Source organism: Sciurus vulgaris (genome assembly GCF_902686455.1).
Source record: "Sciurus vulgaris genome assembly, chromosome: 4".
NCBI lineage: Eukaryota > Metazoa > Chordata > Mammalia > Rodentia > Sciuridae > Sciurus > Sciurus vulgaris.
This window is the reverse complement of record NC_136464.1, coordinates 153,053,207-153,073,366: the sequence shown is the minus strand read 5'-3', so window position 1 is coordinate 153,073,366 and position 20,160 is coordinate 153,053,207. Positions and strand designations below refer to the sequence as shown.

The window sequence follows — 20,160 nt, the reverse complement described above, 5'->3', positions numbered from 1 at the left end:
TATTTTTTAGTATTTTGATGAGGTAACACTTGAAGTGACCAAAGGCTGAAAATTATGATTTTTCTTACTTTAAGCATTTTTGGTCCCAACAGATCTGAATATGGTACAAAGACTCAGGTCACTATTTTAAGACTCCAACTAAATGAATAAGAGTTCACTTACATGTTAGTATTTTCTAGCTCACATCATTAAATTGCATGCATTATTCATGTAATACCCAATTAGAAGCTCTTTGTTGTTTTTTGAACATCAATTCACTAATCATTTTGAAATAAATTATTTTTTTAAAGGAGGAGAAAAGGAAAGAGGCAAAATCAAAGACAGGAAAGGGAAGAAGATAATGCTTTGGTATGAAAAAAGTCCCTCCAAGCACAAAATAATTCCAGTTGTTATCGCAGAACAAAAATGTTTTATGTAAATTATGTGGTTGGTGATAAGATTGATGTACAAAATCTGGGGGAGTAACGGGTATGTGACTCCGCACACTGTCATGTTGAATGGGAAGAGGAGAAAGAAATTATATTCTGCTCTAATTATATCAAACTCTATTAGTTTAAACTGAAATAATAATTTCAATGCTTTGAAAGAGTAATATTTTGATCTATCTACGAAGTTTTATCTATTAGTTATAACTGATAAAAATAGATTTAGTTTAAAAAAATTAAATAGTATTTCATGTAGTATTTCCTTAGAAGTGGAAAGAATTGGAACTAGCATAGCTACTATGTGTAATTGTGAGGCATTATTTTAGTTAAATGCAAGAAAACTGGATGATAATTTCTAAGGGTTTTTTAAGACTTGTTTTGTGATTACAGATTATGTATTATCTATGTATTTTAACTCTATTAATACAATCATAGGCTGATTCATATCACATAGAAACCTCGGCACCTTTATTAACAAAATCAAAAGCAGTGGAAGACATATCATTAGCCATGAGAACTTAAGCTTTACCAACAACATAAATAACAGTTACCTTTACAAATGCAACAATTTTCAAGGAGATTGTTGCTAAATATAAGGAGTTCATCACAAAATCCATTAGATTCCACCAATCATGGATATAATCTTGAAGTCCGCCATCCCACATCTGTTTAATTTCTCCCCATATAAAACCTGCAATTATAGAAAGGTTCATTGTAAGTATGATTTTCAATCAAATCACTGAAGAAAGAGACATGCAATTTAGTAATTATAGACTGTGAAGCTGCAAAAGACCAGGTAGTTACATGAGATATAACATCTATTTTTACATTTGAGTCCCAGAGAGAGACTTTTAGGACACTAATTCTATCAAATGCAGTTAGGTCAGTTTCACTTTCTTTTATTCATTTGACAAATCCATAAAAGTACGGTTTTAATTGAACTGTAATTCCACTGTAACTATATGCTTTTCTTATTGGAAGATGTCATAACATTTTATTGTAAGATATAATCTTCTCCTGAACCAAAATGACTTCAAAATTAAAAAAAAAGTACATCTAAAAAACATAATTGGTTTTAAACAATCAAGGTATCCTTTTGTGCATTTTTATGCATTTAGTGCCTTTAGAGCTCTGATTTTGGTCTCAGAGAAAGGAAGAATATAATGTTCATGATAATTTGTCAAAATATATCTAGCAATAGCTTCAAAGAACAGTCTGATGAAAATATAAATCTCTTTCCTGTATTATGGTTACACTTTAATATAAATATTCTGTATACATAATATATTTTATTTTACAATGCTTCATTTTCTATGAAGTGCTTATAAAAATCAATGTAGATCATCATTTTATCTCCATAACCTTATTAAAATATATAATGTTATCTTTGCAGCCCAATAATGACAGAAAAGTCAAAATATCTAAAATCAGGAAATATTAAAAGATAAATATGGTATTTTAAATATGTTACTCTCAGCAAAGGATGAGATATCTTTAAGAATAATAATCTGGAATGTAAAATGTTTAATATTAAATTTGTTAACTGCTGAAAATACAGAAAGGTAGGAGTATTGCTCCTATGTTAAAAGCAAAAATTAAATAAATCATTATCTATGAAAATCATAACTTTTCATATAGTCATAAGAGAGAGAAGAAATCACAGGGCATAAACTTCAAAGAAAAGCACATTCATACCAAAAGAACCATGGTATGAACCTTTAGCTCAGAGAGTAGAGGGGCTAGATACAGAGGCACCATACAGGAGAGTCAGAAGACTGCAGCAGATTTCAAACTAACTTCTAAAGGCTGGGTGCTGGCTCACAGGAGAGAACAGAACCCTGGGAGAGAGATGCAAGGAGTTTGCTTCCATTGGTGTGCCCACCCACTGCTCAAGAGAAAGATTATAGCCAAGCCTGGAAGGACAAAGAGGCTGCCTCTGTGGAAAAGGCACACAGCTCTCACCAGACATAACTCTCTTGAAGAGCAAAGCACTTTAGCCCTATGCAAAGACAAGAGACAAGAAACTGCTGTGTCTCAGGTTTACACCAATAACTTTTGAGGTTACCTATCACTGGGGAAGGGGCAGAAAACCCTGTCCTGTACATGCCCTCAAACATTTGGCGGCTATGAAAAGCAGGGTATGCATCACTGAGAATCTCCATCCCCAATGCATAGAGGACTGCCTTAGTCTACCTCTTCCCATCCATCAGCAGGCTAACACCAGACAGCAAGCAGGAGCTGACAACCACCGAGGAAGGGCAAAAGTCTGTGTGTGGAGACTATCCTTGGAGGCACAGGTGTGCAAGGAAGGTCAAAAGTTGTGGGTGGAGCAGGGACACTGAGAATGGCCCTCTCACTGAAGGCAGAAGTGTCATGGCACCCGACTCTGACTGCAGCCAAACAAGAGGCAAACTCAGCTCAGCAACGGACACTCTCACCCCAAACTCCTGCAATGACCCTTAAGAGAAGGAAAATGTGCATTTTCAGGTATTAAGTGCTACAGAAGTACATTTGACAAGCACTTGACAAAATTAACCTCCATCCATTCATGACAAAAACTTGGAGCAAAATATGAATAGAAAGGAAATTTCTCAAATGAAAATCCACAACTACCAGCATTCTCGTTTATTCTATAAAGGGTGTGGGAATAAATAATTCAGGCTTTGCAAATAATGAATGGCCATGCCTGTGTTCCAGTGAAACTAGAGAAACTGCAATGGGGTCAGATACACCTTGCGAGGTCATAGTTTGCTGACCCTTGTGGTGGTGGTTACATGACAGTATGTGTCAATATTTTATATCTTTGCACATGCACAGCTACCAAAATAGTGCTATAACTTAATTTGAATGAATGCAGTAAAAATTATGAGCCTGATACTGATGAATGAATATTAGGATAGATAAAAATAAAAAAATTGTAAATATTATAATATGCTGATTATATGTAATATATGTTACTATACTTATGTTTTACATTTTCTGCATGTTTGAAAAATATAGAAGCACAAAAGTTCCCAAATAGCCAAAGCAATCCTGAGCAAAAATAATAATGTTGAAGACATCACAATACCTGATTTTGAAATGTACTATAGAACCATTGTAATAAAAACAACATAGTATTGGGATAAAAACAACCACATAGACCAATGGAATAGAAGAGAAGATTCAGGACTAAATTCACACATAAAAGGCCATTTGATTTTCCACAAAGAAGCCAAAAGCATACTTTGGAGAAAAGGCAACCTCTTCAACAAATAGTGCTGGGAAAACTAGACATTCATCTGTAGAAGATTGAAACTAGACCCTTATCTCTCACCTTTATATGAAAACCAACTCAAAATAGATCAAACACCTTAATGTAAGATGAGAAACTTTGAAACTCCTACAGGAAAGCATCAAGGAAACACTTCAAGGTACTGATACAGGCAACAATTTTCTGCACAGGACTCCAATAGTTCAGGAAATAATAGCAAGAATTGGCAAATTTCTCTAATAGCAAATGGAATCACATCAACTTAAAAAGTTACTTCACAGCCAAGGAAGCAATCAGTAGTGTGAAGAGGCCATGAGAGAATAGGAAAATAATCTTTGCTGGCTATTCATTTGACAAAGAGTAAATATCCAGAATATACACTGAATTAAAAAATTAACACATAAGAGCAAGTAACCCAATCAATAAAAGGGCAAATTAGCTGAATAGACAGTTCTCAAAAGAAGTATAAATGTCCAATAAATATATGATAAAATGCTCAACATCTTTAACCATTAGGGAAATGCAATATTTAAATTTTAGATACATTTGAATTTATAACTCAGATGAGAATTGATTTCAGGTGAACTAGTGTTCTATTTTAAAGTCTGCTATAGATCACTGCTTGGTTCTAGATTGGGCATTTACACCCTAGTTCTTCCCTTGAGGCTCCTTTCATAAATAAATCTCTCATGAGAGTCCAGCTAGGATAGGGAAACAATTATGAGGGTGATAATATTCTCCACCTTTATATCAAAGGAAGGAGTACATTAGAATGGAACATGATTCATGCTCTGGATTTTAGGACTAGTGGGAAACCAAATTTATTTTATTCAATGAGAAAAATTACTTGGCACACAAGGAAACACTCCCCTCTCCTATATCTGAAATGCCTTTTCCTTCTCTTCTGGGAACAGTCCTAGAATTCAGCTGACACCCACATTTTACACAAGAAAACTAAGGCCCAGAGAAACCAGAATTGAACATGAATTGCCTAAACATACTGTACTTGTACATTTTCCTATTCTTGAAGTGTTAAAGAATAGCTTGTTTATTTTGTCTTGCATGAAATTCTGCTAAATCATATAGATTAGAAGGTGTGTATGTGTGGTCGTTGACTGGACAAATGCATTTCTAATTAATTTTCAGCAGAAGGGCACAGTGACAAGAACTGGACTGTATCAGGCGAGGGAGATGCCAGGGCCAACTGAAGTAGCAATCAACTTTTTAACCTTGACCTAGCAGTCTAATCTCTCTAGGTCTCGTTATCTCTCTTCAAAGAGAAGTTTGGATTATATGACTTCCAGGAAATAGGTTTCTACCCCAGTTGAATAAATTGCCAGGCATTGCCTCTTCCTGTTTATATAAAGTTCAGAATTTTATTAAAATTGGTCATGATAATAGCTTCCATGAGAGATTAAAAAACTGTCCTGTACAAGAAGACAGATCTGCTCTTGTCTGCCCCAGAAAGCAGAAGTTGGACATTTTTACTTCTGACCCAAAATTAAAAAAACAAAAAGTTTCTTGGAGATTAGAGGTTGCTCTCAAGCTGCAATAAAGGTAAAGATTTCAATCTAGATCCTAGAATATCTTCCATCACTTTTATCTCAAAGAAATTCTGGCAATGAGTGGAAACCTCTCTAGGTAATCTCTAACATTTATTTCATACTGATGCACTTATGATTCAGTTGTTTCCATATTTGTATGTATTATAAATAAAATATATCTTTAAAAGTATCTGCTAAACAGTCAGAGCATTTATGGTAAATGCCTCTTACAAATATATTGTGTTATCACTCTACCTGCTTCTACCAAACTGTAAATTCACACGTGACTTACCACACCAAAATAACTAACTTCAAATATTTTGTAAATCATTCTTTAGAGGAAAAATGTACTATGACTAACTGCTGTAGAGGACAAAGGAGAGGCACTGGGAAGGAATTTTAACAAAGCAGTTACGGTATCGGCATAAAATTTTAACTTGAGAATTCCAAATAACTGAGAAGACTGATTCCATGAGGTGGGTTCTAGGAAATGGCATTTCAATTGAACATTTATATTGGATCATCTCTCGGATTTCCTAAGGAAACTAACAAGAAAAACAATTTAATTCCGATAATTAGTTTTTTTTTTTTCTGCAGTTCAAGGAGGCAGCATTAAATATGATTTTCCTGACCACCCAAAATCTTACCTCACTTTTGATCTTTAAAAGGCACGAAACTAAGAAAAACAGATCTTGAAGAAATTGAGAATTCACTCCATCACTTTTTCTGAACTTGAACTATAGATAAGACTGTTACTCAGTGCTTATTGAGTAATGGTTTGTAATCTTTAGTTTTAAGCACCATCTTGGAGTACCAGCTCATAAAGCTAATACTATACCTGTCTGATGGCTATTGATTTCTGTCGGCTATGAGCATGTTAGCGAAATGCCAAGTTTCATTTCTTCTGGTGCTACTCACAACATTTTGGAAGAAATAAGCCATCAGAAAAATAGATGGTGCTATTAACTAACCGATAAAGGCATCCAGATAAGTAAACTATTCATGGCAACTAAAAAGCCTAAAGAGAACAAAACTTGAGGGAACTGCTGTCACAAAATGTGTGTCCTGTTCCCACAATGGGAACATTTCAAAATTGCTCTTTGCTGTTTATAAGCAGATGACATGATTTCTCAGCATTGTGGTGGAGTCCTAATTACATGGATTGATGTTAAGACTGCGGGGACCAAGGAAGGAAAGATCGTAGTGCAAATGAGTCAGAGGACTTCCTTTTAAAAAATATTTGTGGATGCCTGGAAGCTTTTACTGTTTTTTTTTTGTTTTGTTTTGTTTTGTTTGTTTGTTTGGTTTTTTTGTAACTTTCCCATAACATTTTTACTGAGGGCAGTTTGAATGTTGTGTTTTTTCCTGTCCTGTGAGGCTGGCTGTAGGATGAGAGGAAGAGGCAGTTCACAGATGCCACATTTAACAGCCCCAATTCCAAGTGAAAGATGTGTAATTCTGCAAACAGGTCTCTTGTCTTACGTCCCTCACTGTTGGTACTTAAAAAGCAAGTCACCTTCCCACCCATGGTCAACTCCAAAGGGTCTGTTATTCAAACCCTAAAGCAGTCAGGGATCTGACCTTGGAATCTCTTTATAGAAAACTGAGTTCCATGCTGAGGCATCAAATCAATGAAGATAACAAAAAAAAAAAAAAAAAAAAAAAAAAAAAACATGAAGAATTCCTCCTTGCTAGAATTTTGCTGTGTTTTGTTTTTCAAATCAGGGAATAAAACAGTTGTTTCTAGTCGGAATCCTGCTTCTGCTAGAGAAGAAATCTCAATTCTGTAAGTTTTCTTACTTGGTAGAGGCTCACATCATATGTGAGCCAACACTCACCTAACCACCCCAAATCTTACCAGCACTAAGTTAAGGGGCAGCTCTTGTGGTCTCAGCATCACACTTAAAGCTTATACAAAAATGAAGACAAGGAACTCACTAACCACTTTCTGAGGACAGTTTACAGATAATTATAGCCAAGCTTTTCTGTATGAGATTACTAGAGACTCTGGGAGCCTATCTATTAGCAATCATCCACCTTCATCCTCAGGGTCTCTACAGAGAAAGAAGTAGGAAGGTGGATAGCCAGAGAGCCACGAGGTCAGGAGAGTACAGTTTTTGCACTATGAGGGAATAAATATCAGAGAGAAAAGGAGGTGGCTACTCACCAATGTTACTATAGTACTCAAGCAAAGGAGACTCCAAGAAAATCCCACAAGTCTACAGATTTTGAGGAGAAAATGGTGTCTTATTTCTTTCTGGGGTGTCTACTTGGGCAATGGGCTTGCTTATCTCTTCCTGGATATAGATCATAAGGGAAGATTGAGAAACAGTGGGGTTCAGCTGCAGAACAGTTGAACCTCTTGCCATTTGATGTGGCAAGGTTCCTTGATATCTGAGTCAGTGCATGTTAGAAGAGAAGGCTGAGTGTGAGCCATGTCTCCAGTCACCCAGAGGAATGTGTTAGGGCCACAGGACAGCAATAGAACTGATTTCTCCTCATAGGAGTTGAGGAACTAAAAGATGTCAGAGTTTGAATCTGATTCAGAGAATCATGCAATGTGGAGGCAAGATAGGACTTTTTACAGGTCATTCATCCAACTCGGGAGAGTCAGCATGTCAAAGCCTGTCACTCAGGCTACTTGGTAATTTTAAGAGGTGAGGGGCACTCAAGAAATATGTGTGACCACAGTACCATTTAAGTCACGGAGATGTTTGACTTCTCCTGTTATCCCTCTTCACTAAAACCATTCAAATGGAGAAAACCTCTGCATCCCTCTTTCCTTCCCAGTGTTGGAGAATGAGGAAAGATAGACAATCCAGGTCCTTTAAGCAATGGGTCTGGACTTGGCTTCAAAGAGAAAATCTTTAAACTGATTTGACCTAAACTGGGTCTGCTTTTCAATAACTCAGTATCGGGAAATTGTTATCTAATTGTGATATCATTAAAGAACAGGGAAAAGATATTAGATTAGAGGTTAACTGAGGAGAGTGGTTGGAGGAGTAAAACCATTTCAGGTTTAGATTCTAATAAGTTGGGACTTCTTAGTGAAACTATTTCATGAGTATGAAATTTGCATAAAAATTGACTTCCAGAATCATTTCTCCATCTTGAATGTTTAAGTACCTCTGCAATTTCTGAATCAACCAACCAAGATGATCATTTAAAACCTCAATTTCTTGTAAGAATCCACAGTGATTATGATTTTAGTCAGCAGACCATAATTAAAGAACCACCAATTTGATGGGGCAGCGAATGCTTAAATATTCTTAGTTTGATGACATTTAAAAACCTTTGAACCAGTATGGCTTTAACACAATTATTTTAGCATCAGAGAAAAAAATGTAGGGATACACAATTAAGGAAATACATATTTTCAAGGTTTTCTAAGAAAGGATGCTATGTTAGTTTTAGATCATGATCAGAATGTAGAACTTGAGCATTCTGGAGTATCTGATAGCTTCTGACCTAAATATAGTTATTTAAAAATCAAGTGGGAAGTTTGTATCACTGTGGTAGCATTCTGTTTATAGGATTTCTGTTTAATTAAAAAATTTCCAAGAAAACCAAGTGGTAGGATACTTGTGTTGATGGAAAAGTAATGGACAAACATTTCTCCATGTTTTTGCTGAAGTCGCCTTTTCAATGAGTAACAGTAGCTGTTTAATATACATTTTCAAATGAGTGAATGCTAATTTTTTGCTGTGAAGATTACCACTTTTCACTTATTATAAACTTCTGAATATTTTAAAGACAAATATGTACAATATGTATTTATTTTTACATTTTCCCTTACAGACACACACATACATACATTAATACAACACTAAAACATTAATAACGTTGGAAGCGAGGAAATTCAAACCTAAGTCTCAGCAACTGAAACATGGGAACCAGAAAGGAAACACCTCAAGGTCATATCAGAGGACTTCCTTCTTACTTGGTGTAGCGTGTTCCTTTCCATATTAGCCACACACATTGTGTTTTAGACCAGAGAGGGCGTAGTGATGACCCAGTGGGGATATAAAGGTGGTGGTTGTGATAAGTTTGGTGTCAACAAATATGATATTCAATGTTAAATTATATCAGATGTGCATGTTAGCGTGTTCCACCTTTAATAAATTTATAGACTGTCAAATTTCATCTGTGTAAAGATCTAGGGTGGGAAAACAGAGGCAGAGAAGGGTAAATATAGAGATTTAGGTTCCTGGGCAATTTGAGGTCCTATAATTTTTCCTCTACCATTTCTGGATCAGTGTTTCTTAGGGGATAAAAACTCTAACTCTGAGTTTGAATCTAGCATTTCCCACTTGCTAGGTGTTTAATGCTGCACGAGGGATCTAGCTTCTCAAAGCCTGCTTTCTCTCTGTGAAATGATATATTATTTTATTATTATTATTAGTTATCATGGTTAAATGGAGTAGAGTTATTGCAAACTTCGCAGAAGAACATGAATTTAAATTATTCAGCCTTCTGCCTAAACTTTTAGGTGCACTCCAATAGATGAATGGATAAAGAAAATGTGGTATATATACCCAATGAAATATTACTCAGTCATAAAGAAGAATAAAATTGTGGCATTTGCCAGTAAATGGATGGAACTGGAGACTATTATGCTAAGCAAAATAAACTAATCCCAAAAAATCAAAGGCCAAATGTTGTCTCTGATATGTGGATGTAACACACTATAAGGTGGGGGAGGGAAAAATAGATTCTGCTATTATTACTACTATCACTGAAACTCCTATTGTTATTTTAAACTAATGAAAACCAATCTAAGTGTTCCTCTCCTCTTTCACTTTGACCCTGCTTTTTCTGCTTTTTGATCCTCTTGTTCTATCTTTTCTCTTCTTCCTTGAACCCTCTGAACCATGCTGCCAAACATTTTCTGAGGGTCTATAGATTTCAGATTCCATGTATTAGATTGGTATTGCATTGCCACAATCTAAAATAATTAACTTTCTCTCCAATAAAGAAGGCACTTAGTGAGTATTAATAGATCCACAGAAATAAAGACTTATAAATGATATATTGTGTGAGATTTTTCTGTGTTAGTGTTGAAAACCCCATTAAGATAACCTTAAAATAAATACTTTCTCCCACAGATAAATAGGGATATGAGAATTATCTCTCATTCTGCAATAACTATCTGATTCCTTTGAAAATGAAAATACTCCTTTTAAATTAAAAACTAGATGTTCGACACCTGTGTTTTAGACAATACATTTCTGCATCCAGTTTCCTGAGATCGTTTGAGCCCTATGCTAAGTTGGAGAGAAAGAATAAGTTATAGGCTAGTTTCTTATCATTGCAGAAGTATCTTTTCAGCTCTTGAAGGGGCTTGGTGATTCAAGGGTGAGGCTGAAAATATGGATCCTTAAAGTCACACACCATCTTCATGACTATTGCACAGAAGATGAACATACAGGTGCCTGGGTGTGTGGCTTAGCAATGGAGCACAGGTTCAGCATGTGTGAGGTCCTGGGTTTACATCCCAGTACCAGTAAAAATAAAAATGGTCACAAGAAGGGGATAACGTACAGGATTTTTTTTTCCTCCCTATGAATGTCTAAATGAGAATTTGATCATCATTTTTCATTCCACATCTTCATTTGGCAGACCTTGTTGAACTTTTCAGACTTGTTAATATCAACCTTTTAAAACACAAAACATAAAATACAGCATGGAAATGAGAAGCCAATGTTGCTGAAGAGAAATTGATAGATATGTATGTATTAGAGGCAAGATGGATAATCTGAGAATTATGAGTGCTTCTTACTTTATGCCTAAAATTTGATAGAAGCTATTTTAACAGAGCTTAGATCTCTTCTGTCTTTCCCTCAGTTGATCTTTTCTGTCAGTATGTTCAATATGCACGGATTTACATATTGTTTAGTTGTGGCATGCTTTAAAGTCAATGCACTTTGGTGGTCATTCTGTTTTCTTGTGGGGAAAGAAACATTTCTGCTTTATTAGTGTGACCACTCCATTAAAGTTCTTTTAGGACGGATATAATCAATTTCATAATTTTTTCTAAGTTAATTACTTAAGTTTACAGGTGGAAAATTTATACAAATACACACTTTTTGGTGTAAGAAAATAAGTTCTGATGCAAATTTGTTTTTTAAAATTTAGTTACAATGAATTCTGAGGAAAAATTCAAAATGGGTTTGGAGAAGGCCTGAAAACTAAGTCCAAAGGTATTTTCTTTGTCATATCTCATTCCATATTATCCCCAGAAACAAACAACCCCCACCTGTGATAAAACTGCTGCTATAATTCAGATGAACTCTCATAGCACACATTGTACATATGACATGCTTTATCTAGTTTGCATGTAGATTTTTGTAAAAAGGAATTTCTCATATGAATATTCTATGCCTCTCACATCCCTCACATTACATGCTAAAAATATAACCCTGTATACATTAAGGGCTTATATAAAGCTATATTACTCAGTAGATCACAGTTTCAGGAGCCCAATATTGAGCATCAATAATAAAGATTAAAATAACATAGAAACATTATTCTACCATTGTACTAAATAGCAAGATATCTAGATTCACAAGGCTGAGAACAGTTCTTATGGGTGAAACAGCAAAGTGAATAAAATAGCAGAAATCCCCCCAACAAACCATACTTCTTGAAAGAAAAAATTAATTGTAATGGGTAGACTTTAAAATTAGAGAACTTTTCTGTTCAAAAAAGTGAAAACTTAATGACATACAAATGTAAAGCGAGTAAAAAAAACAAGTCTTTTTGTTGGATAAAGAAAATGGAGGCATAAAGATACACATTTTTCTTAAAATAAGATATCATAGGTCTGGGAAATAGCCTCTGAAATTGAGGAAAAGTAAATTTAGTACCAAAAAAAATTATTACTTTACACGAAATGGTACACAGAGGTGGCACAGGTTGAAAAATTAAACCAGTTCAAAAATATGTGAGGAAAACCCATCAACCAGGTTCCAAGCTCTCCTTGTGAAAATAAGCACAGTGGGGTCAGTTTCTAGAAGTCATTCAGTCTTGTGATCATAAATCTAGAATCTTACAGTGGCTGAACTATGAAATGTTCTGTTAAGTACTTGTGACCATTTATATTATCTGAAAGAAGGACTGAGTAAGAAAATAGAGAGGATTAATTCATTTCTAACCCAATGTCTTTTGCACTCCCTGTCCCAATAAAGACCAATTTTCTTTCTTTATTAATGGGAGCTCAGCAGACAAAATGATAAGAATTAGTGGAACTTTGGATGTCATCTACTCTAAATCTTTCATTATTCTTATGAAAACATTGAAAATCCCAAGAGTCTGTGACTGCCCATGATTTAATGGTTTCTTAGTGATAGAGCCTGGTGCATATACTCTAGACCAGTGCTTTTCCCACAATAACCCAATCAACATAAGCATAACCCTTATAGTCATGGGTCTATTAAAGCACTTAGAACTCAAGTCTTGGTTATGAGGCACTCAACATTCCCCATACTTGCTGAACAATACAACTATTTTGACAAATTACTTGATACATAAACACGCTTTTTCTCATAACCTGTTGTGTAAGCATGATAATCATTCACATGTATATTTTTCTAATTCTAGGAAATAACTTTTCTTCTGAAAAATTCTCAGATAATTTAGCTCTCTGCAGTCAGAATATCTTGAGAAGAACCTGTCTTTAGCAGATATTATTCTGCTGCAACTAAAATTCTTACAATTAGATCTATGTCTTACTTAATCATGGAGCTGTGGTTTAGATATGCTTTCTTTCAGCCAATTTTCAAGGAATATTCTGTTATAAATTTTGCATTAAGGAGGCAGCCAATGATATTTTTTAAAAAATTGTCAAAGACTTTTAATTGTACAGATTGAAATTATACAAAGTTCAGAACGTGAGCTGGGGATGTGGCTCAGTTGGTAGAGTGCTTGCTTCTCATGCACAAAGCTCCGGGTTCAATCCCCAGCCAAAAAAAAAAAAAAAAAGTTTGAAACTCCTACTTTTAACATTATTTATCATTTCCTGTCATTACAATCATGAATGTATTTATTACTCACTTCCTCCAGTAAAATTTAAGCCTTATAAAGCTAAGGACTGTTTTTTTCTTTTTGCTTGTTTTTGTTGTTTTCTTTCACATTACAATCATCCTGTACTGTACTGCATTTACTGCAAAGACAGAACTTAATACAATTTCATTGATTGAACTAAGACTAGAAATGTTACATTGGCTTATGCTGTATTGTATCTATAATATTTTTCTAAATGAAATGTTCTGTATTCCTTTTGGGACATTAGGATATTCATACATTCAATGCACATCACCCCAAATCCTGGATTTTCCATAATAGGAAATATAACCTCCTAAACTTTTCTGTAGAAATTGCTCCAAAGAAATTTTCCATGAAGAAAACACCTAAGAAATATATTTCTCATGTGAGATACTTAATTTAAGTGGCAACAGGCAGAGCAGTGTATCTTTAATATTAAATGCAATTTCATAACTATTTTATTCAAAGGGATACATAGAGATGATCTAACCTTTCCATCTAGTTTAAGAAAGATCACACTTTACATACTCCATATTAATTAGAACCTACTTTGCAGTTCACTTGTAGTTTTTCTAATATTAGCATTATGTAAAACATCAAATCTTGTCATTGTGAGCTTTTCTTATTGCCATTAGAGTATCTATAATCTTTCAAATTGAAAAGTGGATGTATTTCAGGTTGAGACATGTCTACTCTTTTCCTGTATTTTCCTCAGTTTAGAGATTTCTCAGAAACTCTAAAGATAACCCAAACTGATCTTCTGAGAGTACAAATCATAAAATTTGTCAGACGTTTTCTAATGAGATGAAAAGGATACCAGAAAAGTTAAAACTGATGAGCTAACTTGAGAAAGTGTTTCTCAGCAAACCACAATAGGATAGAGAAAAGAACAATTAAAATGTAAATTTTAACCATGGCTACAATAACAAGGAGAAAGGAAGACAAAGTTTTCATTAAATAGGAAGTTCTACTGTACTATGATTTGAAGAGGATCTAAAATACTTTTCTTTCTATGATGAGAACACAGAAAGTTGGAACATGTTCTGTAGTTTCATTTTCTATTATTCTGACTGAAAATAGACATTTCAAAGATGAACTTAAATGGACTGATTTTATAAAATGGTTGCTGTTCTTTATGTATAGAACCACTAATTCTTCAGAGTGGCTTATACTTATCTTTTAGAAGGTATATCTATCAAGAAAATCAAAATGATTGTATATGGTCAATGAGAAACGTTGAAAGCTTTAAAAGACAAACAAACAAACAAGCAAATCCAGAGAATCAATTTGTGGGGTATGAAGTCATTAAAATCTGGAATGTTAAAGCTTACGGTTACCTTTCATTTGGGAGCAGGTCCACCACAGCTTGCAAATTATTTCTTTAGCTTTGGGGGTTAAGTCTTGGAGCTACCATGGTCAGAACCTATCTTAAACATGCCTATGTGCCAAACACTAATGAATATTACTTTCTGAGCAACAAAATTCCATGGCAGTAACATGTTTGTATTATATTTTCTATAGTAACACATTTACCCAGGACCCACGGTAATATCATCCACTCGACGATGGTTGGTGGTGGACCTTGCCTGTTCAAGTCTGACCTGTCGATGTGCTGAGAGGCAAGCAGCAGCAGGAACAAAAAAGTCAAATAGGAGGCTGTGTGGCAGATAAACTTGATAAATGGCTTTCTGATGAACAGTCCAAGTGGGCTTTTAGGAGCTATCAGGTAGCACACAGAGAAGACGGGAAAAAGAAGTCCTATTATGAAACATGTCACCATCTTCACTGCCCAGTGTCTTCTCCTCCAGCCTGGGAACTCATCATACCAGCGAGATGCAAGGAGCTGTTGGCAATTGGGCTGGGCAACAAACTAAAATGGAGAGGAAGAAAGGAAAAAGAAAAAGAAATCAGTGTTATATATTATGGCTTCAATTCATCTGTAAGAACACAGAGTAATCTTTGAGGAAGAAAGTTCTGTCTTAAGTATGTTCAGACAAAGTACCTTAACTTAATTTTATATTTAGACAAAGTGCTTTAATTTGTTTTACAAATAAAGCTCATTTATTATTTCTTCTACCCAAGGCATAGTGCTACATGTTTAATGAGACATAACCAATATCAAATGATAAAATTCACACCTGAGGAAGTGAAATGGAACTGGGAAATAGGAATATACATAGAATATGTTAACAAGTGACACAAAAGTGGCTGAAAGAAATACACATATACAAATAAGAATATTGACACATGTTATATAAAATTAAAATGTAAAGGTCACTATTCAATTAGTTATTTCTTTTTGGTTATGACATTATATTTGATCTTCATTTGAATGCATGACATTCTAACATTTTTATAATAAACATGTGTCACTTGAAAACAAATGTTCTTTCATTTGGCTCTCATAACCAAGAAGAATATCCATGAGGAATATTAATCAGCAAAGTGTAAATTATCACAGTTGAATTTGGTGGACACAATCTGTAAATATAATCAATGACCATGCCCAAATCATTTCACAAATATGACATCATTTTATCCTGGTAAAATGATTGAGATGTAACATGGATGTTACTTTATTTTAAGGATAAGGACAGAAGGGTTTATAATCAAGAGATTTATCCAAGATTACATACCCACTAATGATGAGATTTTTAAATATCTGGTCCAGAATATATATTTTTTTCATACTACTCTTCTCATTGAGACCAACACAATATTCAGAAAAAAAATTGAAAAATTGTGGGCCAGATATTTAAATATCTCATCACTTACTTGATATGTAACTTTGGATATGTGAATTAAGAGGAAGTTTTCTCATTCAAATGGAATGGCCCAGAATGTTTACCAATAGTCATGTTTGTATAGAGGAAATGAGAAAAGAAGGAAATTTGAGACAAGATGTGGAGGAAGATCTGTAGCCTGCACTGGCGGGAAAGTGCTTTCAGGGAATGCCTATTAGTAGTTTCATTTGTAGTAGAAATTTAAATCCCTGGTACAGGACTCAAGAAAGTTCTGTTGGCATGACGTGATAGAATCTCTCTACAAGAAAACTGCATGCTTGCTCATTTCAGAGTTCCTGCCCCAGGTTCCCCTTTTTCTTCGTCAGTTCTTTGTCATGTGGATCTCCTTTAAGCGAGACTTTGTCCTTTCTATTTCTTGATGATATGAAAGCCAACAATCCCTGATAAACAAAAAGGACAAACAATAAGAAATGGGATGACAGACAGAGCAGTTGAAGAACTGAGGTAGCTGTCTGGTCATATGGATCAGAGGAATTGGCTTCTATGCAACTGTGTCCCTTCGTTGGTCTTGTGTGCCTCCTTATCGGTCAACATGGCGGGCAAAGCCATGGGTAAATTGAATTGAGTTCGTGATCACAGGTTAAGTAAATAAAGATAAAAGAAAATAAAACTATTTCCTCAAAACTAGGGTAAGGAAGCCACTCTTCATTACCTTATGAGTAATTTATTTGAGTTTCAATTTCCACAGATAGTAAAGTTAAAATTTATAATCCAAAGAATAGCTCTTCTTCAGACCCTACTTGCCCTTTTTAAAATTTATTTGTTGTTGTTTTTCCAGTCAAAGCCAGGCATTTAAAAGTCAAAATAGAGATCTTATTGTTAAGTTTGTGGAGTACTGTCAAAGTGATCTAGATTAACAAGATCTGTTTCTTTTATGAGTTCTCTTTATTTTTTCCCAGGCTTTCCAATCCTCTTTTCATAAACAAATCACAGTCTACCATCTTCTTATTTTTTCATTCCCCATGGGAAAAATGTTAACCGTGTTATAATTTAGCATAGTGTGTCTTAATAGAAGACGTGTTAAGTAAACTCTCTTAACACAAGCAGCAGTTGCTACAATCTCATCAATTCACAAATTGAAGAAACAATTTACATAGCATTTACATTGTAGTAGATATTATAAGTAAAAAATCATTTTGTGTAAACAGGATATATGTAAGTTGTATGAAAATACTGTAACATTTATATAAGTATCTTGAGTGTTCACAGATTTCGTTATCCTTTGGGGGGGGGGTCCTAGAACTAATTCACCATAGGTGAAAAAAGGTGACTATTTTTACATTTTGAATAATTTAATTTTAATTAGTATAATGTCACAAAATGAATAATTAGCTTATTTTTTTCTAGAAGGAAATTACATTCAGAAGATAATAACTCAAACTTAAGGGGATATCAATACAGTAAGTAGGTGGCTACTTGAGTTTTCATAAGCTTTATTAAAAGACAAAAGTTTAATAAAGTTTTAATCAGACATAAGAATATCTTGGCTAAACAATTTGAGAATAATCAAGAAGACTAATTGATAAACTTTAGATTCTGCCTTGGAAAGACTGCCTTATTCAACAAGTCCTCTGTCATTATAGAGTTCAAAGAATCATCTACATACTCATCAAAACACCTACTGATTTTTCTTGAGCATGCATAACAAATCGATTTTTCCAGGTTAGAGCTTAAGGAATAGCTTAACACATTGCTAGTATACTAGACTAGTATACCATGTCTAATGTCTACATCACCAGGAAAGAAGATGATAACTAAATTCCACCTAATAGTGTTGATGAGACAGGGGCAGGATTAAACTTAAATCATTCCTGGGACTAAGTTAAAAATTGGCTGAGTAATTGATATGGGCTGAGGAGTAATAGGAAGTTGAAAATAACAGAGGCAAAAAATAAGAAAAAAAAGAAATGGAGGAGGTAATAGACTCGAAATTGAATATATTAGACTGTTGAACTTGACAAGTACACAAAACCCAATTAGAAGGTCAGAAAGTTGAGTCAATAGATCATGTGCACACTTTCCAAGGTTGGGAAGGGCAAAAGTTGGCATACACTCCACATCTATTCATAGTACCCTTCCAAAGGCATACATTGAGAGTGTTTTCAAGCTGTTATGGAAAACAGGTAAAAAAAAAAAAAAAAAAAAAGCCAAGTATTTCTAGGTTTCCACCTAGATACTTTCTTAAAAATGAACAGAAGTGTGGAGGCAGAAAATTATACAGTCTTGAAGGAACTGCCATTTGATAATCAATTTCGGTAGGTGAACAATTGATGAGAACAGTAGATGGAAATCAGAAAGGATGGTGTGGTCCAGATCCTGGCCATCCCCCAGCAGGCTGATTCCCCAGTCTCTGATGAGCCACCAACATTGTTTGTATGGAGGAGTAGCACGCTCAGAAAGGACATTCCACTCTTTATTGAAGTCTTCTGGAGAGACTCCTTCTGAAGATTGAATTCCACTTTACCATCTTCTATGAGGGCAAGAATCCGGAAAGGAAAAGCAAGACACACGGGCATGAACATTAGGTGTTCTTATGAGATAAAAGTTTATGATTATCCATCTCTTTCTTATCCATTTTCATATAATATTCATACTTATTGTTTCTGAGAATATTAAATTGTGTTAGACTTTGTAAAACAGGAGATGCATTATATGCTTTCTTTCCACAATCAAAAGGTGATATCAGAGAAGAAACTTCTGCTACCCTCCTGCCAACTTACATATATTAGTAATTTATGTGAAGGATTATATTTGTCTCAAACATGTTAGATCCTACAAATAGATAATTTTTTAACTCCAGTTTTAAGCTCAAGAATAAGATAATTTCCTTTTATGCTCTCTGATATTTTTATCCTCCACAAATATCCTTTCTGCATCACTGATATAAATATCTCCGCATACTCTCTCGAAGAACAATTTTCCTGGACAAAATAATTATTATGATTATCATTAATTATAATAGTTGTTAATTATCTGTTCATTGAGGGCATATTGAAATTAACTCACTTGCAATAGACAGAGTAAGAGTTGTGTGTTTTGAACCCATCAGAGCCCACACTGTAACTGATCCCCTGCTTCCTCCATCTGCTCCAACTTGTATGACAACTGTGGAAGCAAGCCAAACAGTATAAGAAGGATCGGAAGATCAGTTCTTCATAGCTCTGACAGTCTTTGACATCACTTTCACAAAACAGAGAAGAATCAGAACTAAAGTATCTGCTGAAAGGAAATTAGTCTTCTGTGTGGGTTTTATTCTATCTTGTCTGATCATTACCAGGACCTATTGATCAAATATCTATGGATTTCTCCCTCCTGGCCGGCTCCTCTCCAGCGCCTCTATCTACCTTTAATCTAGATAATCAGTTTCTAACAAGGATAATTGAATACTATGCTTTCTTCTTTCCTTCTTTTTTAACAACCAAGATTATATTTTTAAAAATGAAGAATGTACCATTTCCTCTTCCTCATCATCAAAGTCAGGATTTCCACTTTTCATGAGTACAAGGGTTGCTTGTTCACATCCTGGTCCCTGTGGCCTTCCTGAGAGTTTCCTGAGTAAACACGTATCCCTATGCATAAGGAGGGACTGTGAAGCATGAGTGGAGGGTGATCTGAAAACAATAAATAAACCACTGTATATTAGGAAATTAGTTACTGAAACCATCAGTAGGAATTCTCCAAGGAACTACAGCTGAAACTCAAAGAATTCAAGTGTCAACTTATTTGTAATTCATTGATGATTTTCTGTCTTGGGGTAATGCACTATCCTTTGGATGTGGAAATTTTTATTTATAAGCTGTATCAACATAGGATGTCTGAGATTTTATTAAAATGTACCTGCCCATTGTATTAGTTTTAAAGGCTGCCATACAGAGAACCATGAAGTCAGTAGCTTAGAGCAACATACAATTTTTCTCTCATGACTCTGGATACTCAAAGTCTAAAATAGATTTGTTGGCAGTGCCACCCTCCCTCTCAGACCCTGCGTAGGAGTCCTCCTTGCCTTTTCCTCTGTCTGGTGAGTGGCTGTCAATTCCTGGCCTTTCTTGCCTTGAAGCTGATCATTCCAAGTTCTGTCTCTGTCCTCTTGT

General features: G+C 34.8%; 1 protein-coding gene across 8 annotated transcripts in view; it reads right to left on the bottom strand.

Annotated features, from left to right (window-relative positions):
* Positions 1-20,160, bottom strand: part of TRPC4 (transient receptor potential cation channel subfamily C member 4) — a 201,682-nt gene that overhangs the window by 36,509 nt on the left and 145,013 nt on the right. For all 8 annotated transcript variants that reach the window (XM_079137241.1, XM_079137234.1, XM_079137237.1 and 5 more), the window contains 2 exons: positions 14,799-15,135; positions 977-1,116 (listed from right to left, as the gene is read on the bottom strand). In XM_079137241.1, coding sequence (XP_078993367.1) covers positions 977-1,116; positions 14,799-15,135 — 477 coding nt within the window. The remainder of the gene's footprint in view (positions 1-976; positions 1,117-14,798; positions 15,136-20,160) is intronic.